This window comes from Gouania willdenowi, chromosome 1 (assembly GCF_900634775.1).
Source record: "Gouania willdenowi chromosome 1, fGouWil2.1, whole genome shotgun sequence".
NCBI lineage: Eukaryota > Metazoa > Chordata > Actinopteri > Blenniiformes > Gobiesocidae > Gouania > Gouania willdenowi.
Window position 1 is genome coordinate 24,430,728 of NC_041044.1, and position 26,752 is coordinate 24,457,479.

The 26,752-nt window shown below is 37.6% G+C and overlaps 2 protein-coding genes across 5 annotated transcripts; both read right to left on the bottom strand.

Annotated features, from left to right (window-relative positions):
- Nucleotides 1–1,053: 1,053 nt before the first annotated feature.
- Nucleotides 1,054–10,226, bottom strand: ift56 (intraflagellar transport 56). Of its 2 annotated transcripts, XM_028448560.1 has the most exons (18): nt 9,943–10,226; nt 9,232–9,375; nt 7,556–7,648; nt 7,289–7,403; nt 6,987–7,036; nt 6,742–6,887; nt 5,427–5,598; nt 5,211–5,285; nt 5,014–5,116; nt 4,729–4,784; nt 3,960–4,013; nt 3,816–3,879; nt 3,644–3,732; nt 3,347–3,430; nt 3,191–3,260; nt 2,254–2,360; nt 1,574–1,707; nt 1,054–1,422 (listed from the first exon to the last, which is right to left on the bottom strand). In XM_028448560.1, exons 1-18 carry the CDS (start codon nt 9,943–9,945, stop codon nt 1,308–1,310), a joined length of 1,674 nt encoding a protein of 557 aa, XP_028304361.1. In that variant the 5' UTR covers nt 9,946–10,226; the 3' UTR covers nt 1,054–1,307. The 2 variants fall into 2 exon arrangements, 1 of the variants encoding a protein (XP_028304361.1); XR_003674198.1 differs by lacking the exons at nt 1,054–1,422; nt 1,574–1,707; nt 2,254–2,360; ... (2 more) ...; nt 3,644–3,732; nt 3,816–3,879 and adding an exon at nt 4,879–4,925 and having other exon boundaries at nt 3,959–4,013.
- A 920-nt stretch (nt 10,227–11,146) lies between these two features.
- On the bottom strand, nt 11,147–25,333 carry LOC114464392 (mitochondrial glycine transporter B-like). 3 transcript variants are annotated; one of them, XM_028448525.1, is made up of 8 exons: nt 25,090–25,333; nt 21,613–21,715; nt 20,010–20,134; nt 18,420–18,504; nt 16,561–16,740; nt 15,304–15,472; nt 14,590–14,753; nt 11,147–12,927 (listed from the first exon to the last, which is right to left on the bottom strand). In XM_028448525.1, the coding sequence occupies exons 2-8, from the start codon at nt 21,625–21,627 to the stop codon at nt 12,805–12,807; spliced, it is 861 nt and encodes a 286-aa protein (XP_028304326.1). In that variant the 5' UTR covers nt 21,628–21,715; nt 25,090–25,333; the 3' UTR covers nt 11,147–12,804. The 3 variants fall into 3 exon arrangements, with proteins under 3 accessions (XP_028304326.1, XP_028304335.1, XP_028304317.1); XM_028448534.1 differs by lacking the exon at nt 25,090–25,333 and adding an exon at nt 22,549–22,680; XM_028448516.1 differs by lacking the exons at nt 21,613–21,715; nt 25,090–25,333 and adding an exon at nt 20,728–21,030.
- Nucleotides 25,334–26,752: the final 1,419 nt, after the last annotated feature.

Sequence of the window (26,752 nt, forward strand, 5' to 3'; positions counted from 1 at the left end):
GGCCCCCTCCCCGACATATAATGTCCATGTCAAATTACAGCCCAATTCAACAAGCATTAACAGAGTAGTCTTTTGAAAATTGGACCTCCTGGCGCCCCCGTGGCACATACGGAATAATCTGCCCCATTCATATTTTGGTATGTATCAATGATTCAGTACCACCAACTGTCGCAATATTTGACTCACAAATAAATGAGAAAAACAACTTTAATGAAAAAACGAAGGTCCGCACCACTGCATGGTTTGCTCCCAAATTCAGTTTTTAATAAAACACCAAAAGACGTGACGTTTCGGGCTGACCGCCCTTCATCAGACATGAATCATGATGAAGGGCGGTCAGCCCGAAACGTCACGTCTTTTGGTGTTTTATTAAAAACTGAATTTGGGAGCAAACTATGCAGTGGTGCGGACCTTCGTTTCTTCATAGCTACTTTGGACCTTTTTTGATCCAGCACACTGCTTCAAGTAAAGGGAAGTGCGTGTTTTTTTGATTGTAAAACAACTTTAATGGAATTGCCTAAAAAGGGGGGTGGGCCCCTCTGGCCCCTAATCAAATTGTACGAGGCATTATCGTAATCTATGTTGAATTACCTTTGAAACAATATTTCACATGAATACGTTCCCATAAATTTGGAAATTACCGGAAATGGGGGGTGGGCCCCTAGACCCCTACCCTATTTAAAAAAAAGGGCTCCGAGCGTCTCATCATGTTCATTCATACCAAACATTCCGATCTAACGAGAACTAACGGCGGAGTAGTCATTTAAAAAATGGGGCCCCAGGGGTCGCCCTGGCGCCCCCGTGACACATACAAGGTAATGGGCCCCATTTATATATTGGTATGTGCCAATGATTCGGTACCACCAACTGTCGTAATATTTGACTCGCAAATAAATGAGAAATCGAATTGGTTTTAATTGTCTTTTGGGGCCCCTTGTATTATACCTACCAAATTTCAGCCCGATCCATTCACCAATAACAGAGGAGTAGCGATTTTAACTAGTTTACACAAGAAGAAGAAGAAGAACAAAGTGAGTGGCGTTTTGAGTCCTGTAGCCCAGCCTAAAAAGTAACTAAACCCCTAAACCGCTTTTATCTGCTGAAAACAAATGTCTTTGAGTAGCTCGTTAGCATAGCATAGATTGGTCTTGTGAGATTTTATAGTATATACTGGGTGTGTCTTAGGGCTCAAGGAGCTCCGCCCATAATAAAGCTTGCACAAACTTACAAAACAAATGGTGTTTTCAAGGAATATGTATGCAAGTGTCCTCATCAGCCTGCAGTGAGCTAAGGTTCAGTGAAAGGCATCATGAGAGCAGGACTCGGTTGTCTTTGGCCCACTTCCTCATAACTCGGATGATGTACTCAACTTGGGGGTTCCCAGAATTCCGCAGGATGACGAGAACATCTTTAAGCCTCTCCCTTAAAAACGACAGAGGAAGAGTGAGGCAACAATTATACAAATGAAAAACAAAATTCATATGAATAAATAGTTTTGCATTCCTGTACCACGAGACAGAAATGTGTGGTAAAACTACATCCAACACTTCCGCACAGGAAGAGGGAAACATACTTAGGCTCCTTGTTTGCCAGAATGAGCTGGAAGCTGCCGACACATGCCCCTCTCTTTCCCTCCCAATAGTTGGTGCCTGGGTCCAGCTTCTCCAGGGCATCGAAGGCTTTGGCTGCATAGTAAAACTGACCCATCTGAAAGAAGCAGGTCAGGTCTGTGGGAACTGGTATGAAATGGATACTCTGGTACAGATAAAACCATAGAAATGTATCCATGTGATTACTTGAAAATTAAGTATGATAGGAATGCTTTGTCTATCAGCATACAAAGAATTACAGCTTCTTGTTACCAAATCGAATAAAAACCAAACCCAATGAGTCATGATTGCCCGAACACTTTGTGTCGGGTCACGGCTTTGCCTCCTTGGGCCACTTTTGCAAGACAACTGCAGAGCAAAAACTCCTCAAAAGAGCAGCAGCTTATCAAAACGCTGTCACAGTTTAGACATTATAAAACAAACTTAAATCTTTGTGCCTTCCCATAATAACACAATATCTACTTAACATCATCCCGCATAAACTGTTGTCATGGAAAAAAATCCAATAGGTTTTATTCTACTCACAAAACACTAATAAAAAGGTCAAACTTACAGTCAGGTGAATATCTACATTTTGTTCTCATTTGAAATGGCTACCACAGATAGTACAACACTTGCAGTTTGAAAAGAAGGAAGTTGTCACCTTGTAGCAATCGTTGGCGATGAGCTGGAGCAAACTGAAGGAGTCCGAGGACGTGCCCATCTTCAGATAGAGCTCCCAGGCAAGCTGCCCTTTCTTGTTCATTATATCTGATAAAAACAAAACCAACAGGGAGAGATATGTTGACCTTTGGCAAGTTATTGTGAAATTTAAATTTCAGAAAATATTAAATCTTCCGAGTGGATCAGTGTATGATCTGTTGACGTGGATTAAGCCTAAAAAGGAAGAAAAAATCTTGGAACTGCTTGAGTCAAACGGTAGCTCAGAAAAGATCTGCACCGGCCTGAGGCCAGAAATGTGGCAGCCAAGTCTAATTCAGCTCTCAGCTTTAGTGCAGCACAGATACGTCAACGTGCATTCATCATGCAGCATTTTCTGTGCTGTTGTATCATCAGGTGGAATCTATAATATAAGAACTCTGCTCCACACTGCAGCTAAAGGTGCACATTTTAGTGATTTCACACGAACTTGTAAAATGTTGAGGATTTTGTCACACAAATAGCTTTAAAATATCTTGGAAGCATGTTGCATCTGAGGCTGCTTTTCAGATTTCATCAATAGTTTAATATTGAGTTTAAAGACACACTTTTGTACATGCACACACTCACCAAGTCAAATTATAGCCAATACACATATTTCTTTTTGGATCGTTGATAAAGGTAAAAAAACTAAAGCTTGCACAGGGAGAACAAACAAAAGCCAGTTTGTAAGTCCATGATCTCCTAGCTTTGAAGCATTATTGTTCTCACATTTGTTGTGTTATTACATAATGTTCTTCTTGTAGTCTCTAAATTATGATGGCCAAAAAAAACTTTTATTTTTGGTTCATCTTCCTCATCCGTCATGAGCAAACTTATCTGGTCTTGTAAGGATATTTAACACATTGCAATAATGTTAATTATAGTATGAAAATACGTACAGCATCTGGCCAACCAGCTCAGGTAAACATAGTCATTCTTGATTTTTTCATTCCGAATGTTCAGGAAAAGCTGCAAACGGAAATAGAAAATTAGCACATAAGTCATTGGTTGTCCTCCTGACGAGTAAAGGACTGTTGTTAGTGCAGTGAGGGCACCTCTTCTGCTTCTTTGTAGTTTCCAACTGCTGCTTTAGCTTGTGCATAATTAAAGTTGAATGTGTCGTCGTTGTAAAAATAACTCTGAAAATAAAGCACACAGTAGCTATTATTTGTCCCAAAACATCTTTGACCAACGGTCAGCTCAGATAAATTAAAACACACATTAGGCAAAAACTTCTTATAAATCAGGTGACGTTTTTTTGTAAAAAATAAAATTATTTCGCTTTGAAAACAACTATGATTGTTCTCTGCTGTGAAGCAAACAGAATGAAACATGTACAGACCAACACTGACCTTGACTGAGTTGAGATAAATGAGAACATCTTCAAACTGTCTCAATAGGAAGAAGCAGGAGGCCATGCATTGTCTGCCAGGAATAGTATCTGAGAGAGAAAACATTGAATGTTGCACATAACTGCTTCACATGTAGTCGACAGCATTGCTTTCCATACTGTGTAGTGCGTACCGCATTCACTCGCTGAGCCTCCGACCAGCTGAAAGAACTGCTGAGCAATTTTAAGGTGTTCCTTCTAAAAAAACAAAAAATCAAAGTGCAGTCACAAACTAAAGCTCTTTCTTTATATGACACTTAAAAGACTGAGATACCCACAGATCCAATGTCCTGTCCCAGTGCAGCGTTTACTACTCCTTTCAAAATATACTCCTGGAAAAAAATAGGAAATGATCAGATTCAGTTTTTTATCTTGTTCCATCACAGCCAAAAATCTTATTAAGATTCATTTCAACAAGAACTAAATACATTTCTTTAAAAAATCATTAAACGACAAACACCCAACTAGTGTCACTTGTTTTAAGATCTAGTAAACATTCAAATTATAAGAACAATACCAAGTTTTTTTGTGCAGAACCACCTACAAAATACTTAATGTTCATCCCTATAGATGTTACAAGGCAATATCTTATATATTTATAATTTTCACAGACAATTTGAAGCTCTCTTCAGTTGCCCGTCTTCACACAACAAATATGAGGTCATTTTATATTGTATTAATCCTTGTAAAAAATGTGAGAATTACAATCTCTTTATATATATTTTTAACCGCCAATTAAAGTCTAAAGTTTTTTTACTTTGTTCACCAACATCTACACAGTAGTAACAACTCTGTTATTAATATTGTTCACATGACTTTTCAGTTTTTTGTATGTGATGAATAAGCTATATAAATATGAAACATCATCTGGTATTCTTATAAAATTGCACACCCGTTCTCTGATGTGTTATTGGTTAGCCAATCAAAACAGACAACTGCTTTATTTAGTCTGCCACTGACTGGTTAAAATTTGTGTGTGTTTTTTTTTTTTTATAAACAAACAACAGAAAAAAGATGTTTAAAAAACATTCATTAAATTACTGTCACCTGAGGTGTGGTAGGAACCAAATCTTGAATGAGGTTGTAAGCTTCCTGGACATCATCTGAAGGCATGAAAACAAGAGGGAGTGAATTCCTTAAAGCACCCCACATACATTTTCCAAAAATATTGAGTAATGGTGTAAAAATCAAACATACACAAGGACTTCTTTCCATCTTACACTTTTGGCACCTTCAGAAAACTTCTTCAAAGGAGGATGGAATGTACAACCACACACTGACATTACACATTTTGTTTGGTCCAGGAAATAAACCAGCTACAGAGTCACACACCTTGTCGGAGATAGTAGATCACCAGGTTGAGTCTGGCCTCTGGGATCACATCGATCAGAGGAGGCAGCACCTGTAACGCCCCTTCGCCTCCACGAAAGACCACCTACAGCAGAAAGAAGGGTGTTACAATCACACCACAAACTCAGACACACGTGTACAGTGCACAGAAACATGATTAGAGATTACAAAGTGCTCACCAGGTTGTGTCGGATAAGTTCCTGAGCAAACTCAAAAGAACAGGAGGAGATGTCGATTAGGTTCTTCAACTCGGCCTAACACAAAGACACACACAGTCAAACTTATCACCAGATAAAAACATTCTTTTTTTTTACTAAAAACACACCACTTTATCGTCTAAAATAATATTTTTAAAATGAGCCACTGAGTGATGATGACAGCAAATGCAGCAGTACCTCAGCAGCCTTGCCGTTGTACAGACGGAAGTGGTTACAGGCCTTTAGGTTGAGAGCAATGGTGGAGTCAGGGATGCTCTTCAGGTAAACATCCAGTACCTCCTGGGACACATCGTAATAGTCGAGCTTGTAGTAACACAGTGCCACGTATACCTTCACAGCCAAATGATCCCTAAAAAAACAGGATCAGAGGATGAGAACAGATTTTAGACTCATTCATTATCAATCCTGTGAAAAACATCCTGGCTCTGCCAAACAAAAGGCAGCACTTTGTCTTTCAGCTTCTGCATGCATTGATCTAACAACACTGATGGTTATTATGTGGACAACGAATGGTAAGATTGAAAAGGCGAATATTTCTAATACGATATTCAATGGAGTGCAAGTAATTAGGCCACCAGCAGTTGATTGCACATTAAGAATCATGACAGACTACGTTTTTCACACATGGAACCCATTGGTCCAGGCGTATCAGGTGAAATGTTTCCAGTGAGGTTCTTTTTGAATAATATGCTAAGGTTTCATTTATTCAGACAACTGTTCCTCAGGAAACTCAGTTTGATCTCCTGACATGTTTCGACTGACAACTGCCAGTCTTCTTCAAGTGTCTGCTGATCACTTTGATGTTTCCTTGACTCTTGCGTAATAATCAAAGTAAACCTTAACATATTATTCAAATAGAAGACAAAAAGAACTTTGCTGGAATTATGAAGCGGAAGTCAAGGAAACATCAACGTGATCAGCAGATGCCTCTGAAGAAGACTGGCATTTGTCAGTCGAAAAATTTCAGGAGAACAAAGAGGATTTCCTGAGGAACAGTTGTCGAAAGAAATGGAACCTTAACATATTCCAGGAGAAATGTTCTTACCAAGCATGACTAAAAGCCCAATCTGTATAACACACTAAGAGTGCAGAGCTTTTCTCCTTCCATCCAAACTGTAAAACATATTCATTTAATTCATTTTAATGATTTAATTTTAAATATATGTGAGAATAGGTAGCAACTAAAACCAGTGAATGCAAAAACAGAGAATGCATCTTCCAATCATGAAACAGCTCTGAGCAGCTTTTCTTTTTCATCACAAAAACTCCAGCTCTTGGAGATGGTGTTAAACCCTCAGTTTATGCCAGGTCGGCTATACTTTACATATACTTTATTCATTAATCTTTTCCATTGTACAAGGTGTGAATGAGATGAAAAGCAGGTACGTCACTGAAGCGACATCTAAAACCTGATGGTGTGCAAGAACACACAATGTAGCACAGCAGCAATATGAAGACTTTCTCTGAGTGGATGTGAAGGACGCACTAATACCGGTTCTGCAGAAGAAGGCGCTTATAGATGTCTATGGCCTCTTGATAGTGGGAACGCATGTAGTGGATGGAGGCCAGACTGAGCTGGTCCTCCGTTACATCCTCCAGGTTCTGATGAAAACCCATCAGGCTTTTCTCATCATTGAACTGAAACACAACAGGAGAGCAGCAGATCATTTGGTGCTAAAGGAATAAGAAGAGATGACTTGGGTTTCAAAATGCATTTTAAAGTCAACATTTTCCAACCTTGTGCGCCAAGTGAAAGAGTAATCTGTTTTGGAGAGGAGACGTCGGAGCTAACAAAAAAAAGAAGCAAAGATCGAAAGATTAATCCCACCATCAGGTGGGTAGATAAAATGACCTACACAATAAAATGTTTTGGTTCAAGAAAATCCAAATACAATGTAACTTTTAGTATTTAATACAAATAATAATAAATTGTTATTGACATATATCAATGATCCCTAAGGGATAAATTCAGGAGTGACTGTATTATTTATGAAAACCATCAGAGCATTGGGTAATTTCAATTCCAGGCAGATGCTGACCTTTAGACGCAGCATCCTGAGCCTCTTTATAGAGCCCCAGAAAAAACAAAGTGCAGGCGAGATAGACCCACACCTCTGCAGGACAGTCAGGCTTCACCGTCAGAGCTTTGTACTCCTGTCAGAAAAAAACTAATTACCATTACAAATGTGGTCAAATGCACTTTTTTTATCCTTCAAATCAAATTACGTTGCTCGGTGAATAAGTCATATGCTTTTTGAAATCATTTGTGTATCGAGGTATTTACTATTTACAGACATAAATGGTACCTCCATGGCTCTCTTGTAATCACCCAAGTGAAAGGCGCAATAGCTGATCCACAAGTCTGCATGCTCCTGGTTCTCTCCAATACTTCTCTGAAACTGAAAGGGACAGTGTAGCACATCAGCACCGTGGTCATATAGAGAGGAATTCAAGCAGAGATGACCATCATTGATCTCAACATTAGTTAAGCTGCACTACTGCTCAAAGTTGAAATACAGCCAGATACTCAATTTTGGTTTAATATTGTGTGAGTAGAAGACTTTACTAGTGAAGCAAAAAGTATCACTAGTAATATGGAGCGGGGAAAAGCTAATTCAGACTTGCCATTGATTTTCAAAAATATTAGAACCAATCAGGGAGCAGGATGTGGTTATAATCTCTCCTACTGCATCACCCCAACTAGTACTACTAGTGAATCTTTTGGCTTTAATAGAATTACGAGAAGACTGAAAACAGTCTACAAGACCTACAAGTTATATATGATATTATAATATGTGGTACTAATTAAAGCAGAACTAAGTAACTTGCGCTTAGCGCTCCCCCTAAAGGTCTCTTTTGGTTATGTCACTGTCGTAAAAACTCCGCACCCCCCCCCACCCGTCTGCCCCACCCCACAGCTACATGCATACCTTTGTTCTCCCAAGACGGTAGCAACCATCACTGAAAAATCCTAATACAACAGTGACACTAAGGGTGCTTTGACACATATAGCCCCATGTGACTACGTAAACATTATGAGGAAGAGAGACAAGTAAAATAAATGAAAGATGTGGGAGTAATATGGGAGGGAGTGTGGAAATGTGTGTGATGTGTTTGTTTGTGTGCTGACAAAGCGGCTCTGAAAATGGATGGATGGATGGGTGGGTAGATGGATGGATGGATGAATGGATGGATGGATATTTGTGTGTGTGTGCTGCCAGATGGAGCGCTGGGTTGTGAGTGTGTGCGCGTGCCACTGCATGGAGTAGCTCCGTTCCGCGGACAAAGGTCTTCTCTGCCTTATTTTGCTGGGTCCGCTATGATATAAGTTTGAGAAAAGTGAATTTGTAGACAACCGTGTGATCATAATCTAGCATTAGTTTGTATTGCGCTGCAGTAAAGCAGTACGTCTTGCCACCATGTCAGAGACAGGAAAGTTGCAAGTGCTGTTTTCTGACCTGAGACAGCAGGGAGGGTAAAATACCCCCCAATTCCCCCATAAACACTTGTATTACCCTCACATGGCCTACGAGAAGGATTTATTAAGGTGAAAAAGTTACTTAGTTCTGCTTTAACAACATTTTACTCATGTGTGAGTATACTTTAGAAGTAAAGCAAAATTCTTTACAAGTAGCCAATTTTGTGTTACTATTAGTACTAGTAGACTTAAAATATGTCACTAGTAAAAACTCAAAACTTTATTAGTGCTACTAGTAACAAAGCAAGAAATGTAGTAGGAGGGGTTATAGCCAAATCCAGTTCCCTGATTGGTTCTAATAATTTCCAAAGCCAATGTCAAGCCTGAATATGCTTTTACCCACCCTTTTATTAGCATATAAGGCTTACTAATGACACTTTTTGCTAAAGTGTAACTAATCGTGCACTAGTAAACAAAAATTGAGTACATGTACTCAAATGTGTGTACTAGTAGAGCTTTACTGATATCAAATGAATGCTCAAACGGCTTTCCGTGCTAGTGTACCTCCAACAGAGTTAAAGCACCAAGGTAGTCCCTCTGCTGCAGATACTCCTCCAGACTGGGAATCTTGGTTTTGTTCTTCTTTTTCTTCTCGCTGACGCTCACCAGCGACTCTCTCCCCACAGCAGGCTTTAAGCGGGAGAGGATCTGTCAGGAGTGGGGGAAAAAGACTTGTATCAACTTGATATTTACGTGTTTGACTTTATAATCTCCATTTGATCGGTGGAACGTGTCTCTATAATATTGCAGATGATCAACAAGTACATAAGTTTTTATTATCACAAATTTCTGGCAACCCCTAATACATTTTTCTTTTCTAGAATTACTTTTGCTTGTTTACCGCTTGTTATACTGTGTTACAAATACAGAGTAGCCAGAATTAGTGGCCAACGTTCAAAGATGTGCCAGCTCATACATTTTCAGACTTTCAGATTTAATTTGAACTAAGTTTATACTTAAAAGTTACTGAATAAAATACACTTGTTTAAGATTGTGTGTGGCGTTTTAATATGAAAAAGATTAATCTACATTTACAATCAGTTTTTCTTTTTTTTTTTTTAATCAATTCCTCGACATTACAGCCGACCCCATTTGAATCCCAGGCGACCCAACATGGAGTCACGACCGCAAGGTTGAAAAACTCAAACACAAGCAGGTTAATTTGTCAGCCAAATGCAGAATTTTGTGAGACAAATCCATGTAAAAAGCACTGACCATTTTCAGAGTCCTTTCCTGATGTGCAGCTAGCAGTGAGCTCACACTTTATCACGTCAACAGTCGATGTTCTCCTCTATCTAAACACCGATGCTAGCATAGTTCTCGTCGCTATTCACGCCGTGTGTTGTAGTTATATTGATTCCCTTCTCGTAGTACTTGTTAAAAAATATATTAAAAGTAGGAATATATTATCTCGTCAAATGGCTAACGTTATTTGCCGCTAAAGGAGAAAAACAATAAGTTTAGAAGCGTGGCGGCCGACCAAGTCAAACAGAGCTTTAATGGCTAGTTAGGAAGCAACAAAGCTAACGGTAATATGCATGTTTCCTTTTCATCCCAGAACTTCAGAATAAAATTACAAAAAGACAAACAATGACAGTGTTCTAAGAAAGGTGCTGACATACGTATCCCATAATTGCCTTCTAAGTGAAAAATATTTAAAAAATAATTTAATTATTGTCAGAAACTTGCTAACATTAAGTATAATTTAAAAACGTTGCAGATGATTGGACATTTATTTTGAAGACTAAAAATCTGTGCCTTTAAATCGGAAATAGATTGATATGACCACAAGTAGCTTGATTTGTCAGTTGCCTAGCAACTGGAAATGCTTATACAAAGCTAATGTATACACTCGGGGATTGTGGCTTCGAGTCCAATCGGGGGTGGTTTATTTTCGTGCCATTATATAACTTACGTCCTGTACTTAGATAGCTTTATAACTTGTGTAATCTATTGTTTCCCCCCCCTTTTAATAATATTTTTATATCGCTTAAGGGTTGAATATCTGGACCAGATGATGGAGATGTTGGAGCTCGATTGGTAAAAAAAAATAAATAAATATTGGCAGTCATTTCACGATTCTTTTATTTTGATTTTATTTCAACTGGTATAAAACTATGGAAGCCCACTCCTACCAGTAAAAAAAAGAAGAAAAAAAAAAACTAGGAAAAGTAAAATAATAAAACAATCTTAAGTCATAATTATGAGATGCTAAGTCATAATTCTAAGATACTATCTTGTAATTATGAGATTTTATCTCAATACTAGATTTCTAAAAAATATTTTACTTTTCCTAGTTTTTTTTTTTTTTATAATTGGCAGTAATGAGCATCCATAAAAAAATAAAATTAAACAAAATTTAAAAAAACGACTTTAGTTTTCATTTAATTTTTAAAAAATCCACAACAGAATATGCAAGTATCTTTTGAGAACATAAAGAAACTTTATTACCAAAAATTCAAACAGGCAGGCACACTGTCTGTCAAACCACACACATGTACACAAATATTTACACTACATTTTTGCAGCACAGCAACAAACAAGGTCAAATGAGGACAATAATGATCAACAGGTCAGACCTTCCAGGTGAGCATTATGGCACATCATAACATTAAAGATACACAGTGACATTTTCACAATTCTCATCTGCTACTATTAGTTAGTGAAGGTAAACGCCTCATCTTGTGTTGTAACTTTAAATATGCAAAAAACAGCTTCAGCAAAAACACTTCAGTGGAATAACACTTCAGTCATATAAAATGATTTCTTCTCTTGGATCACAAAATGAAAAAACTGAACATCAACGACTTCTCTGTGACAAATTTTACCTCAAGTTTATTTTTTAGGAGCAAAACAATTGACTCAGTCGTCCATTACAAACTATTCACGACTGACACTAATCAATTAGTCCTAATGTCTTTTTTCTTTTCATTTTTTTAAAATAAATATTACTGACATGAATAAATAACAGCAACAGAAAGAGACACATTTAATAATGCACAGTGAACAAATTGGCCTTTTTTGTTAGCAGCCACATTTTCTCAGATATTCATTTACAAACTGACTAAAAAATGACAAAAATCCAGCCTTCAGTAGAAGGTTGTCTTATAAACTTCTATAAAATGATTAAGCAATGCTTCACCTGCAAGCTCATCCTGCAATTTCAAACTACCTGACAATGCTCGTTCTCAAATGGAGGATAAGCAAAAACAAACTGTTCAAAGTGCTTTTGTTAATGGATAAAAGTGCTTTTTGGAGTCATTTCTGAGCGCACACATTTCATAATAGTTTTTTTGTCTTCCCACAGATGATCAACAGAAAACAGTGAATCCCATCCCTCCAGTGTGAACACAACAACAAGTAAAACACCCCACCATGGTGCATTTATTAAATTCATAACACATTAATCAGAAACTCCACTAGGCACTTTATAAAAGCCACAAAATATTTGAGCAATAATACTGACTAATAAAACTTAAAGGAAGGGATTTGTGCCTCATTTTGATGACCATAAGCTTCATAAATGTACCATGGTTGATCAAAGTGTAACAAAGCCATATGTTTGAGGGCTATTGAAACAGAAAGTCTATGACCAACTCCTTTTATCCCCCCTAAATTAAAGGGTCAATTCAAAAGTTTGTTGCTTGGATAAATGCGACATAGCTGGAAATATTAACCAAACTCTTCATTTTCTGCTGATTGTCGAAGTCTGTAGAAAAGTTTCCACACAGTTGATCACTTGTAATGTTTGATTTGTGAAAGGTTAACCTTTTATAAATGCAGAGCTGTTTTTCCCCATCAGGGTTTCAACACAAACAGGAAGTGTCACTATTGTCCAAAACCTACACGGGACTGAGTCAAGTGTAACAGCACCCACGGCCACAAACAGGCACATGTTCACAGACATTTAAACAAATGCATTTTTTTTTTTTTAGACACATGGTTTCCATGACCAGCATCTTATAGTGCAGGTTAATACGCTCACTGAGCTCTTTTTTTCTTTCAGTGGAAAAATAAATCTTCTCTTGAGTTATCAGTATCTCTCTCTCTCTCGTATAACTTCTGCTTTTTGGCATTTCAGGATTTCAGACCCATTCGAGCCATCAGCTGTTCATAGACAGTCCAAGCCATAGCAGCCATCAGAGTGCGTCGGAGAGACCTGGGAACAGCTCCACGGAAGAATCCGCTCACACCATGCTCCTGAGGGAAAGACAGAGCAGCTTACACTTACACAACAATTAATTAAATCCTTCAAAGTTGTGGAAACTATTATTATTAAAGAGTAACTAAACCCCTGTTTTCTCCTGACCTGCCACTAGGAGGGAAATAAAAAAATGCCTTGATTATGGGCGGGGCTCCAGGAGCAGTTAAGCTACGCCCAGTCTATACTATAAAATCTCCAATGAATAATCCATGCTATGATAACTAGCAACTCATTACTCAATATACCTCTATTCACTCTTCTCTTATATTATTTTGTAAATATCTGAATATCTGAATCATATTGGTATATATTTGTATATTATCATTATCATTATTATCATTATTATTATTATTATCTATCCTACATTTTTCTACTACTGTAATGTGTGTGTTTCTGACCCCTATTTTTAACAGTCTTTACTTAATTATATACTTATTTACTGTTTATTCTTCTTTGTTCATGTTTTTATTCTTTATTTGTGATGTGTTCTGTGGCTGTAACAAAAGCAATTTCCCCCTGGGATCAATAAAGGAATTCTGATTCTGATTCTCTCAGTCCAACCTACTCACCACAGACTGTAGAGCCCACAGGTGTCAGTTTTTATAAAAGAGGAGGGGCTAACAGTGCTTGTTTGTGACACAAAATGGTCCAAAAACATCACATGATCCTGTTCTCAGCCAATAGCAAAAATAAATTATAATAGCCGAGTTTCAACTAGGACTGAACAATTATTTGCATTTGCGATATTATCGCAATAACATAAAACGTGATTTTTTAATTACAAAGGCTGCAATTTTTTTGTCTTCTCCTGTCTTGTGCTGTCCTGTTAAGTTCAGAGAGTGTTAAAAAAATTCAGTCCACATGTCTCATGAAACGTGAAGTTAGTTAAATATGTTGAAGAGGTAAAGCCACAGATTTGTTTGTTTTATTGTTATAGTCTGTGCTTTAAATGTTGTGTTTTATATTTATTTAAAGTTTAAATAAATCTGAAATTGTTTATTATGAAACAGATTGATTTATTGCTTGTGTTCATTGAAAAATACATGACAAGAGGCCCTTAAAAAATAACCGCATATTAAATCGCAATCGCAATATTGAGGAAAAAAAAAAAAAATCGCAAATACATTATTTTCCAAAATAATTAAGCCCTAGTTTCAACCCATAGAGGGCAATCACTCTGACATTTTACTCCTAAATATGTCAAATTGAAATATTTTGACTAAAATGTTGAGAGTTGGATCAGGATCAAACAACAGCACTACTTCATACCAAAATACAGTATAGTATACAGCAGAGAAAGTGATTTTGGGGTTTAGTTACTCTTTAAAGTCTCAAGATAAAAATAATTATTTATTCTGCTCTGAAATAAATGTTACTAATTATTAGTTACTGTTTCTAGAAATATAAAAAAATAACACAAAATGTTTCTGTCAAATTGTATAAAAAAGACAATAAGAAAGGACATGTAATTAATTATTTTAAATCCTTACTGATTTTAAAACAGAATATAATGAGATCTGTTTACATTGTAGAAAAACGTTGAAAGCCAGCATTTTCCTAGTATTATGTTATGTGGGAATGTGAAGACATCATTAAGTGAGATTATTCCACTCTTGGAGTTGGGTGAGGTACACACACAAAGACACAAACACACTGACCGTGTAGATGCAGCGAATAGCCTCTGAGGTGCTGCAGTGTGACAGCCTGACTTGGATGTAAGTCTTCACCACATCAGCTGGCTGTGTAGCCAACGATGCCATTACACCTGCAACCACACCACAGCCGAAGTTCACCAGTGGAGCGTACGGCGCAGAGGTCACCGCTGAAAGGAAAGGAAACCGAGATTTGTTATTACTGTACAAGTATCAGGTCAAAGGAAGGAAAAGTTACAAATGACCAGCTGCTACTTCAGTTAAGTATTGAATAATAGGGGTGTGCATTGCACACGATTTTCATGTCACGATATGAAATATACTGATATATCGCAATACTAAACAATACAGATTCTGATAAGTTAATAAATTCTTAAAAAAAGAAACCCGTTGAATCTATATATGTGCCCTGTATGATTTTTGTTTGTTTTTTTTACAAACAACTTCCAAGCTAAAATGCATTGAGGAATGAGGTAGTTTAAAAAGGTCTGATGTGGTTCACTGACACCTATTGACCTGACGTTTACATGCTACGTATGTTAGCGCAATTTAAAAAAATTTGTTAAAAAACCTGATAGAAAAATAGATTTGGACATTTTTTGGATCAATATGATAATCGCGCTGTGAACTGTCCGATACATCGCCAAATTGATTTTTTCTTACACCCTTACTGAATAATAACAACAGATTACTGGTCTGCTGATGGCGGGGGGCTCTTACTGTGAGGCAGCGCTTTCTTGGCCTGGCTGTAAAACATGACATAGATGCCAGAGAATGGAGCATCTCGGAGTAACGTGGCCGTCAGCCCAGAAAACAGAGCCCTGAAGCCCTCCGTCTCATACATGCTCCTCAGCGCTCCAGCCACACTCACGTAGTTAAAAGAGCCACTCTGAAACAACAGGAACACAGAGTTAAATGACCAAACAGGTTCATTGGCTTTCTAGTCACAAAACATCATCCACCTCCAGCTACATTTAGGTGCAAACAGAGAGCCGTGAAACTGCTTTTACATGATGTTTGTCAATTAAGACTGCAACACTAGTGGAAAGGTACAGGATAAAAGTGTGTTGAGGAAAATGTTTTGCGTCACCAAAGTAGACAACAAATGTGAATAATAATGAGCAAAATCTGCTGGACCAAAAGAAAAGGAATTATTCGGTAACACTTCTCTTGAAGTTTTATACATTACGCTGTCAATATCTGTCATTAGCATGAATAAGGTGTCATGAAGTCATTAACTCATTCAGTGCCAGCCATTTTCAGATTTTCTACCCCCCTCAGTGCCAGCAGTTTTTTGAGCATTTTGACTGATTTTAAAGACCTACAGAATATTTTCTACTATGACTATCTGAACTCTGACACCAGATTCTAAAAGATTGAAGCCTCTACCTCCATAAGAAAATTTTTTTTTTGAACGATCTTCAGTTTCAGAGCAAAAAGCTGAGAAAAAAAGCCTTTTTGTAAAAAAAACCCTGTCAGTGACTTTAAAGCTATTTTTTTGCTTTAGTGACAACTCTAACATCTGAACATTAGGGTAATAAACAACACTTAATGACAGCCTTAATGACACCTTATTCATGCTGACGACAGTGTAGTGTCAGCCTTGTGTATAAAACTTCCAAGTAAAGTGCTGCCGTTTTTTCTTTACCTAATAGTTGTTATTTGCTCTCGTTTGTAAAACATTAAAATCTAATCAATTTTTATCCCTCCAGATAAAATAAAAGTGCTTATTTTAGTCCACAGTAACTACTAGTAAAACTGTTTTGTTGGTTCTTAAACTGTATAATTTTCCTGTTTAGAAGTCTCTAGTCCATCAACATTCAAACTCAGTTAAAGCTACATTTGAATTGTTGATCCATCCCAGAATTAAACCCAGATACTAACTTAATTTTGCTATATTTCACTCCAAAATAATGTCTATTGTTGTCAGATAAGACTGGCAGGTTTTGTGATTTGTTGATTGTTGTTGCGTTTTACCTCGAAGCGTGTCTTAATGACAGTGAAGGGCAGCATGCAGACCCCGGCCACAGTTCGGGCCCCTGCTCCAAGGAGGACCGCCTCACCAGCATTGGGTGCTCGGTCCAGGAAGAAGTGCTGCTTCAGGGAGTAGAATGTACTGAAGTAGATTCCCACCCCGGGGATACAGCGCACAAATGACTGTCCAGGAAGAGGGAAAAAAAAGTTTTAAAAACTGCTCATAAATGTTTGAGTCACTGTGAGTTTATCTAAGGCGGTAAAAAAGCATTAGTCATGTGTGTGACATTCACATCAGTGCCTTAAAGCCAACAAGATAATCCATCCTAGGCGTTTTTGAACAATCACTCAAAAGTGTTTGTTTTCAGAAAGAGAGTGAAAGGCATTCAGTGTTGGAAGATTGTTGACTCCAACTGGCCTTTGTCATAAGAAGGCAGGCAGATGCTCAGGTTGTTGGGGCGCATGTAAAAGTGATGCATAATCACACCAGCTAAAATCAGGCCAAGGCTTCTTAATTGATTATTACTGCAACTACGGCCTTCGTGCAAACAGGCACCAAGGAGTATTTGTAGGAGCAGGGCACATGAGTGAATCATTGGTAGGGACGTGTCATGAGATCTTGCAAGATTAAACTCAGAGATTTCTTGTTGCGTTAAAAATCTGTCTTGCAAGATTTTTTTTTGTTTGAGCTATCCAAACTTTTATGTGTGACCTGTGGGGGCAGTAATGCAGCTTTGCTATGTCTAGCCCAGGGGTCTGCAACCTGCGGCTCTGGAGTCTCATGTGGCTCTTTGAATTTTTAACAATGGCTCCCCGTAGCTTTAAAAAAAATGTAAATAATGAATTGTTATTTCTTACAGAGGGTATCGATGATTAAAATTATGATAAAGCAGTTTGTTAACCTAAAAATAAATCACATTGTGCAATAACGCCACCTTCCAACTTTAGCTCCTGCAACCTCTACAGACCATTAACTTTCCTTGCATCTGCAAGGAAACCTTAAGTTTTAAATCCCTTGTAAGATAACTAAACTAACAAAAACACTATTCTGGAAGAAAATAGAGATTGTATTTGTGTAGGTAAAGATTAATTTAACTGCCAACATGCCACCTTTGTATGCATGCTTGATATGTTGCAAGAAATTAGCAATTAGCATGTGTCGCCGACATGATCGCGTTATCAACCTCAAGTTATTTTTTGTAGCCCTTCCAATCATAAAATTATTCAATATTATAATTTTATACACTGTATTGTCTTCATCGAGAAGGTATTTTTTCAGCTCCAGAAGGACTTTAATCCAGGCGAAATTAGGCAAAATGGCTCCTTTGAGAGTAAAGGTTGCAGACCCCTGGTCTAGCCTGCCAGAAACTAAAGCAGGAGAAGGAAAAGAAGAAGAGGAGGAGTATATTTTAGTTCTAGTTTCGATTTGTAGAAGAAGAAGTTTATTAACAGTTAAAAGAACGTGGCTGTGTAGTTGCAGCATGTTGTTAATGACATACTTGGTCAGGCTCTGTTTGTATTCTGTAATGACTGAGTAGAACTTTGATTTGGTTTTGCACATAATATTGATTGCACTTGAAAAAAAGAAATATATCATTTTATTTTAACTTTTATAAATTTTAGCTTTAGTTTCAATTTGTGAAAGAAGAAGTGTATTAAAAGCTCATGCTTACATCATGCATGTAAAAAGTTATCATAAAACATTTCAAAATGCATGTTTAACTCGGTTAAGTAAAAGTCTGTTGGTCGTATATTTTGTCATTGTAATTTTCTTAAAATCTCGTCTCGTCTCGTTCTCGTGAACCCAATATTGTGTCTTGTCTCGTCTCGTGAGCTGAGTGTATCGTAACACCCCTACTCACTGGTGAAACTCCTTTCCACAGACTGAAGAATTTCTCTGTCCTGATGACGTTGATGAAGACGGTGAACATCCCCACCTTGGGTGCACTGCAACACAAAAAAAAGCAGCGTTGTTACCTAAAGGCGTGTAACAAAACACTATAAATTACATCAAATGGTTGTCACTAGGAGACAAAATAGTCAGGAACAGCACACAGAAATATTCCCCAGCAGCTATGGCAAAGCTCACATATGTAAAAAGGATCAAATAAAACCCTGCATTTTGACTGTGACTTTTCTTTTTCAGCTCCCTCGCGGTGTAAATTACGACTCAGCAGCCTGACAGTGTGATTACACTGTGCTGGTGTGATTAGCCTGATACAGACCAGAAACACTGCATGCTAAGTTTGTCCTGCTCTGCTCCCAGTGTGTGTTATTTAAGACAGATTACACCAGAGGACGGCTCATCGACAGCATTCTGAGACACATCAGAGACATTTTAAAGCCTTAGCAACAATAGCTGAGCCTGTCAACAACAGGGAAAATGGTTAGTTATTTAACATTTAAAACCTAAGTGCTACGAAACAGCTAAGAAACAATATAATGTCAAAAATATGTCTACCTTTCCTCTGAGTTTAATTATTAGCTCATTCCTTATTCATAGGTTTAAATGTGAAGTAGATTCAGCCTCTACAGCAACAACTGCTTCAGCTTTCTGAGTGGATTTCCAGGAGTTATTCACTCTTTAAATAAATGAAAACTATATGAAATAATTGCTGCATAATAGTCAGGTGATTCTACAACATAAATAAAAGCAACATGTCATTGATGAGCACAGCTCAGTCAGCATGATGGTCCTCTTCTAGAAAACTACCCACACTAAAAGAAGTGGGTCGCTAGTTCATCTATAACACCAGAACCTTTTTTGTGACTCAAATAGGGTTCATATGGATATGGCTGAATGGATCCTTTAAGTGGAATGTTTATCTGCAACTCAGATTCACTTGCATCGGAGCATGAAAGGTAAACATTTTTTATGTGTACTACTCCACTAGTTCTCTCTGTTGAGAGCGTCTCACCATTGTGGTGTCATGGGCTCGGCGCTGGGACTTCAGCAAACCAGAAACAAGATGTTGGTCAGCAGCAAAAATGAGGTTATTTAATTAAATATTTAATTAATTAACGATTGGCCCTTTTATTACCTGACAATAGCATGCTCGTTTCCATAGAATACAATAGAGTTAAAAACAAAAGGCTTTAAGCTTTTGCACTTTAAAAGGAAAAGGCTTATTTAATTTATATTTTATTTTCAGTGTGAAACTTCAAAAGCTCATACAGAGTTCAAAGTCAAACACATTTTAATTCAACAAATATGATAATACCGGTAATAATAAATAAACAATTTCTTGTCTTTTTTTTCTTTTTCAAAAAACATTGTGTCGTATCGATCCGTGAACACAATAGGAAGTGTGAACTTTCTGGAAAAGCCCAACAGCCAACAGTATTTTTGTAACTCCTCTCACTGTCAGAAGAGGGAGACAAAAAGCTCAACAGATCTAAAGTGTATGCACTGACATGTTGATCCTTTACATACAGTATGTGTGCTCACATACCCTGGTTTGGCATTGTTCTGTAGGGTCTGCAGTCGGGTTTTGACCAGATCCAAAGGCTGGAAGAGCAGCGTGGAGCATGTGCCACTGAGGGAGCCGCACATGAAGGCTTTGAGAGCTGGGTGAGCCTGAGGATGCAGAGGGTTGGCCAAACAGGAGTGAAGGAGAAAATCCACACCACCGAAATGGCGCAGAGAGGAAAAAAGAGAGGAAAAAAAAAGGTTGTTTAGACAAAGAGGAAAATAAAGTGGATGACATAAAGGTTCAGAAACAGTGAAACAATCCTGAGACAATTAATGTGGGATTTAAAATCTTCTCTGACCATTGGTCACCTCGTGTCGAATGCAAGTGGAAGATCACATTGACATTGAGTCCGTGAATAAAAACCTTTACATTAACAAATATAAGAGAGTGCACAGAGACAGGACAATGACCTCAATATGCCAGTGTAACATTTGCATAGGTCAGGTTCCTGCCAGCAAAAATGATGGAAATGTGTAGAGACAGTGCACACACACACGCGCACACACACACACACACACACGCCACAGAACATTATCTGTGTCTCATAAACAGATTAAATCTAAGTCAGGCTTCAAACCAAATGCATTAAATTGATAATAATAAATGATAAAAGGTAACTAAACAACAAACCTGTATAGTGTGTGGTTCAGACACATGTGCCACTTTATCACTTTAAACACAAAGACACAGCTCCTACCTTCCCCAGGCTACCAAAGATTCTGCCTTGAGAGTCCGGTTTCTCTTGCATTTTGCCCTATTTTACCTCTCTCCTTCTGTGGGAAGCTGCTGTGCAAAATAACATGTTTCTAAATGCACCTCCATCTCTCACACAAAGCTTCACCCTCCAACAATGTCTCTCTCTCTTGCTTCTCAGCGTCCCTCCACCCCCACTTAGTTTCACAGTGCGAGCAAAGCTTAATCCAGCCGCCGTTTTCTATCTTTATCTTTCAGACACACATGCACACATCTGTATTTCGCTCTCTTCTCCACTGTGAAGCTTACTGTTAAATTGCATCTTTGTCAAGCAACATGAGTCATGAAGAGGGGCGTGTGTGTGTGTGTGCGTTTTGGGGGGTGGGGGACTTTAAATACAGGCAAGTCATTGGATATATATATACTGTATAAGAGACTGATATGGTTTTTTTCAGGGCCAATACCAATTATTAGTACTTAAGGTGGCTGATAACTGATATTTGGAACGCACGCGCGCACGCACACAAAATAGTCACAATTAAGGCAAAGAATAAACATAGTATTAATTAATTCTTCTTCTTCTATTTCCAGGAACAAAACATAAATACAACAGACAACATATGCAAACATGGTAGTAAAAAAAAAAAGGAACTGAGATCCTGAACCATTCTTGCATAAACCTAAAACACAATCAGTGACACATACAAGATCATACTGTATTTATTTCAATAACATATCCTTTAAAGCTTGATCCAAAAGTAAAAGTGTAACTAATTTCTGCACTGACTTGCTGTTTTTTCTTTAATGACTCAGCCTGGAAGTGTTTCAATAACCTAGCTGTCACTGAGTCCTCTGTGTGAGGACAAAGACAGACTGTAACAGGACTCACCGCTGCCAGCTCCATCTTTGAGTGCGACACTGAGTCAGACGAGTCCAGTTTCACCCTGGGTGTTACAGCCGACTGTATGCTGCTTCAGTTTAACCAATGTACACTAAAAACAGATTTTAACAACAGAAAGAACTAAAATCAGAAGACAATTAATGAATGACACAAAGTCACAATGCAAAACAAAAGAATTGCTGCCAGTAGCAGGTATGACTGTGAAGTGGAAATCTGCAGATGCCAAATTTATGTGAATTCTGAAACAATCAGTCATTGTATTTCTTAACTCAGGTCTGGACAGTTTTAGCTTTGTAGCAGGGCACATTATCTTCATGAAAGAAGAATCAAGAAACACATTTTTAAAGAAACATTTAGTAATAAGTAAAGAATTTAGTCTACATATCTCAGTTCGTAGTAGGGCTGCTCAATTAATCAAAATTTGATTATGATTTTGATTATTAATTACACCCAACAATTACAAAAATAACTAAATCGAGAAAAAACGATTATTTAAAGAAAATTAAAAAAAAAAAAAGATTTTGCTAAATAAAACAAACCTACTATTTTGAACATCTACAAATAATAAAGCTTGTCACACACATTATTAATTATTGTTTAGTCCACACACATGTAAGCTCCTCCCATCCACCCCGCCCCTCTCAAAGCCAAAGCTAGCCTGCAGGCCAACACAAGGAACGTTGTTGCTAGTGGTCTTGAAACATGGCAGGAGAAACGCAGCTAAAACGCTTGGTAAACAAGTTGCATAAGTAATAACACACACAAAGCATCATAAAGCACTTAACTCACAAGCAAACACTCATATAATGCAAATATAATGACCATGGGTGGCAATAATCAACATAAACAATTAGCAAGAGAAATTATAACGTAAATCAGAAGATGCACTGTCATGAGTTATAACATCAATCAGCCACGACTTACATTACTCATGTACACACATCTTCCATGGAACAGGAGAGAAACACACACATGCAGCTCTGCAGCTGGTCAACATGCAATTACTCTGCTCAAGCATGCAGCAGGAAGAACTCTGCTAAAATACGTTCCTCAAAGGGCTAGTCACAACATAACTGAAAGTGAAACTAAACCCTTATATAACAGGGCTTTCCTACAGTGGTTGTTTATTTGAAATATGGTGTATTAGAGTCTACCCTAATATTATTGATAATATGAGCTAGTAGGCCAAAGGAAATAGGTAAAAGGGGGTTCAAATGTTTCCAACTTTTAAGGTTTTCAAGGAGAATAATAATAAAAATGAAAGAAAAAAACCACATGTTGAGCATCACTTACTTTGCGTGTCATTTCTTCAATCCTCAATATTGAACTGTAATATCACCAGTTGTCTGTGATTTAAAATTCATACACTTACATATCTATGTTGAGTATAGCAAAGTTCACATTATTACTGAACTCGTTTTAAAACGTCACTGTTATTTATTTTGTTATTGTCCTGAATGTTCATTATAATCTATGTTTTAGTAAATCAATAATGCCCTTAGGTTAGAAAATCACATTTTTGTGGCCGAATTAAAGTTGTCCCCCTCTGTTATTTAGTTATCATTACATACATTACTACTATCACATAAACATAAAGGAGACAAAGCATACACAGAGCAAGCAGGGAGAAATAGAAGCTATTTAGTAGGGCTGGGTCGTGGACCAAAACTCATATCTTAATATTTTCTCTCAAAATGGCAATATATTGATAAGATATAAATCTCAATATTTTTTATTGAAATCAAGTCTGACCAGAAAGACAATTCATTTATTAACAAACAGCTGCACAATATGTGCCACCTTTGGCTTTTTCACCAATCAGGGACAGCACGTGTGAGTGAGTTCTGTAGTGTGGCTTGTTTAGGGGGAGGTCTGTGTTAGGACGAACTCAACAATCCATTTAACTGAGCTTTTCATGATGTTCTGAGAAGTAGTGAAAGCAGTGACTCCTAACATGAGTAGTTAAATACAAAATAGGCTATAAAAAAAAAATATATATATATATATATATATACACACGAGTCATTTTAAATATAGCCAAAATAGAAAATACACCTCAATTCTCAATATATTGCCCAGCCCTACTATTTAGTTTGATTTGCATGGGTTAAAAGCAGGGTTAATGTTAATTATTTTTTTATATTACAATTATGCCTTTGATGATCCATGTTCAATTACAACTCAATTATAATTATGGTGACCATCATTCTTTCCAATTACAATTAGAATTGATATTTTCCCCTGAAAACCAATTACTATTTTCCATGAAAATATTGTGATTAATAATTTTGATGTAGGCGTTCGAGCCTTTTTTCAGTTCGTATACATCTTGGTTGCAATTATTTAAAAAAAAATGGTAAAATGATTTTCGAGAGAACGAACAGATGGAGAAAAACTTGATATTAAACACATGTTAACTACGTATTAGGGCTGGGCAAAAAATCGATTGACCGAATTTGTAGATAAAAATGATTTTTATTTTGCAAATTCGAGTTAAAAAAAATAAATATATATATATATATATATATATATATATATATATATATATATATATTACTTTATTTTTTCCCAACACAGTTTTTCTGGACTTTTTCGCATTCCGATGTGAGCCAGCCCCCTTTTTGTTTACCCTTTGAGTAGGCTATATGTGTGCCACAGGCATATTCAATTTTTTATTGCACTATGCTGAGATACTAAAGGAAGAGTCTGTAATGTTATGTTATAAAATATGTAGTTACCTGATTTCTTAATCAGAACATTTAAGCTACTGTGAAGTTGCTGTTGCACTTTTGCTTAAACCTGGTTTAAAGCTTGAAATTGTTGAATGACAGAGCCTCATTTACTTTTTATTTAGGGATTGTTCTATGCATTTTAACTCTTCAGGACAAACACAAAAATAAAGTTGCACGTTTAACAATATATCTGATGTCTGCAGTCATTAAATGCAATTTAAAAAAAAAATCGAATCGAATTTTTCTTTTTTAAAAATCGGAATTTATTTAGTTTTTTTTAGGCAAAATCGCCCAGCCCTACTACGTATGTGTAAGCCATATATCTGTAAGTTATAGCAGTTTAGCGTGTATTTAAATTGTTATGGATACGTTTTTATCGAATTTTCATGCCAATTACAATTACAAAGTAATTTATCTGAACTCAATTACAATTCAGTTATGATTACAACAGCAACAGATGTTTTCATTTACCGTTAAAGTTATAATTACTCCATTATTGTAATTATCAAAAGTGTTTTCTTTCGTCTTCGCTAAGGTGAACCTGAGGCTAGCTTCAGTTAGCCTGTTAGCTATCGACATGAGATGAGGTGAGGTTGCGTCAGCCGCCGACATGAAGAAGCCGAAAGAATCCATTCACGGACTTTAAAGGACTGACAACAACGACCGACCCTCAAAGAGCTGAACTGTGTCAGCCATGACCCCGGGCTAACAGCTATTCAGAGGCTTCTCTTACCCAGGATCGGGTCTGTCAGGAGCGGATAGCTCTCACCAAGACTGGCTGCTTCTCACACACCATGTTGTTTTGGTCTCCGTGGTTTTCTAAGACAGGTTTGAACAAGTCCCGCTATGTTTAATAAAAAAAATTTTTAAAAAAAAGGCGTAAAACTCACGTACCAGTGCACATTGGACACTGGTGAGAATGTTAAACTTTAATTCTCTAACATCAGTCATACGTCACATCCTGACCGCATCCTCGGCTACGGTGGCCTCTGAGGGCCAGTTGTGACCGGCCTTAGTTACTGGTTTTAGGAACGTCCTCTCCACTGTGTTTGTGGTCCACTCACCACACAAACACTTTATAGCATATGTTGACTCACAGATTATGTAAAACAAGTAGTGCTTTTAATATTGCATTTTTAATCATTCAGAATTTTACTTATACTGAAGAAACTCTGTGATTAGTTAAAGTGACAGTGGAAAAGCAGTTATTAACCCCTGGTCTAAAATCATACAAGCTTTAAATACAACTATGGAGGGGATCAGTGACGTGCCGTGACCACTAGGGTTGGGTAGGCACTGCCTACCTTGCCTACCCTGACGGCACGTCACTGGAGGGGATCAGGGTATAAGCTTCACCGTCTAAATTCACTTGTGTGGAGCTCAGGGTGAGTAGATAAAGCTTGTTGCTTACAAAGTGGTCTTCTACAATGGAATCTGCTCTTCCCGTTAGTGGAGCAGATAACAAAAAAAAATGTTCATTTTATGATACAAGCATGACATTTGGCAGACTGATTTATTTTGTATTAGACTAGGACAAAACAATGCAAGCCACTTGAAATTCCAATATGGCGGCCATGTTGACTATGCGGTCAATGGTTATTTTTATATAACCAAAAAATGCTCAGATCGGGCCAAACAAGGTCCCAGCGGAAAGGTCTGGTCCGCCCGAGTCCGAATATGTGCATCCCCCCGGGTAGAGTCAGGACTGCGCCCGCTAGAGGCGAAACACTCAATCGCCTCAAAGAACTTGGGAAAAATCCAAAAATGCTCGGATCTGGTCAAACGAGGTGTCAGCAGAAAGGTCTGGTCCTCCCGAGGCCACGGAAGTTTGGTGTTTTCCTGCACCAGGGGTAACCTCGGAGAAGTATGGGAGCAACTTTGATCCGAGTCCGAATATGTGCATCCCTCCTGGGCAGAGTTAGAACTGTCCCCGCTAGAGGCAAAACACTCAATCGCGGGGCAAAAAATTGCTATTGCTATTTTGTAAAAAAAATGTGGCACCAGCAGACGTGTTTTATTCCCCTGAGTCTAAATATGTGGTTTGTTTTTGGCTAGAGGCTGAATTGGAGGAAGTTTGGCGTTTTCCTGCACTAGGGTTAGGGTTAGGGTCAATGGGGGAAAGCAGTATCAACATTTTTGATGGCTAGCACTTTTTTTCTCATAACATGACCTACAAAGCACACACACGTCAAATTGCAAGCTTGTATCATCAACTGAAAGATCCTGGCCCAAAATGTGGGATGTCCAATGACAGCAGGTGCTGTTGCCTTCAGGTAAATGTGGTGCAAGTTTATCCAATAATGAAAGTACAAGTTGCAATAAACTATGAATAGCACTGATCAGGGTACAGTTTATAAAGGTATAGATATAGGATTGTTTTGCTCTATTATAGTAAG

Excerpts from the sequence above, each read along its gene's own strand:
- LOC114464392 (XM_028448516.1), bottom strand. The coding sequence starts at position 20,778 with ATGCAAGAGAAACCGGACTCTCAAGGCAGAATCTTTGGTAGCCTGGGG. Across the intron at positions 18,505-20,009 it reads CAGAACAATGCCAAACCAGG|TGCACCCAAGGTGGGGATGT; the intron begins GTATGTGAGCAC and ends TTTGTGTTGCAG. Across the intron at positions 14,754-15,303 it reads CAAGAAAGCGCTGCCTCACA|CGGTGACCTCTGCGCCGTAC; the intron begins GTAAGAGCCCCC and ends CTTTCCTTTCAG.
- ift56 (XM_028448560.1), bottom strand. Across the intron at positions 7,037-7,288 it reads TCAGGATGCTGCGTCTAAAG|CTCCGACGTCTCCTCTCCAA; the intron begins GTCAGCATCTGC and ends TTTTTTTGTTAG. Across the intron at positions 5,117-5,210 it reads AACTTATCCGACACAACCTG|GTGGTCTTTCGTGGAGGCGA; the intron begins GTGAGCACTTTG and ends TTTCTGCTGTAG.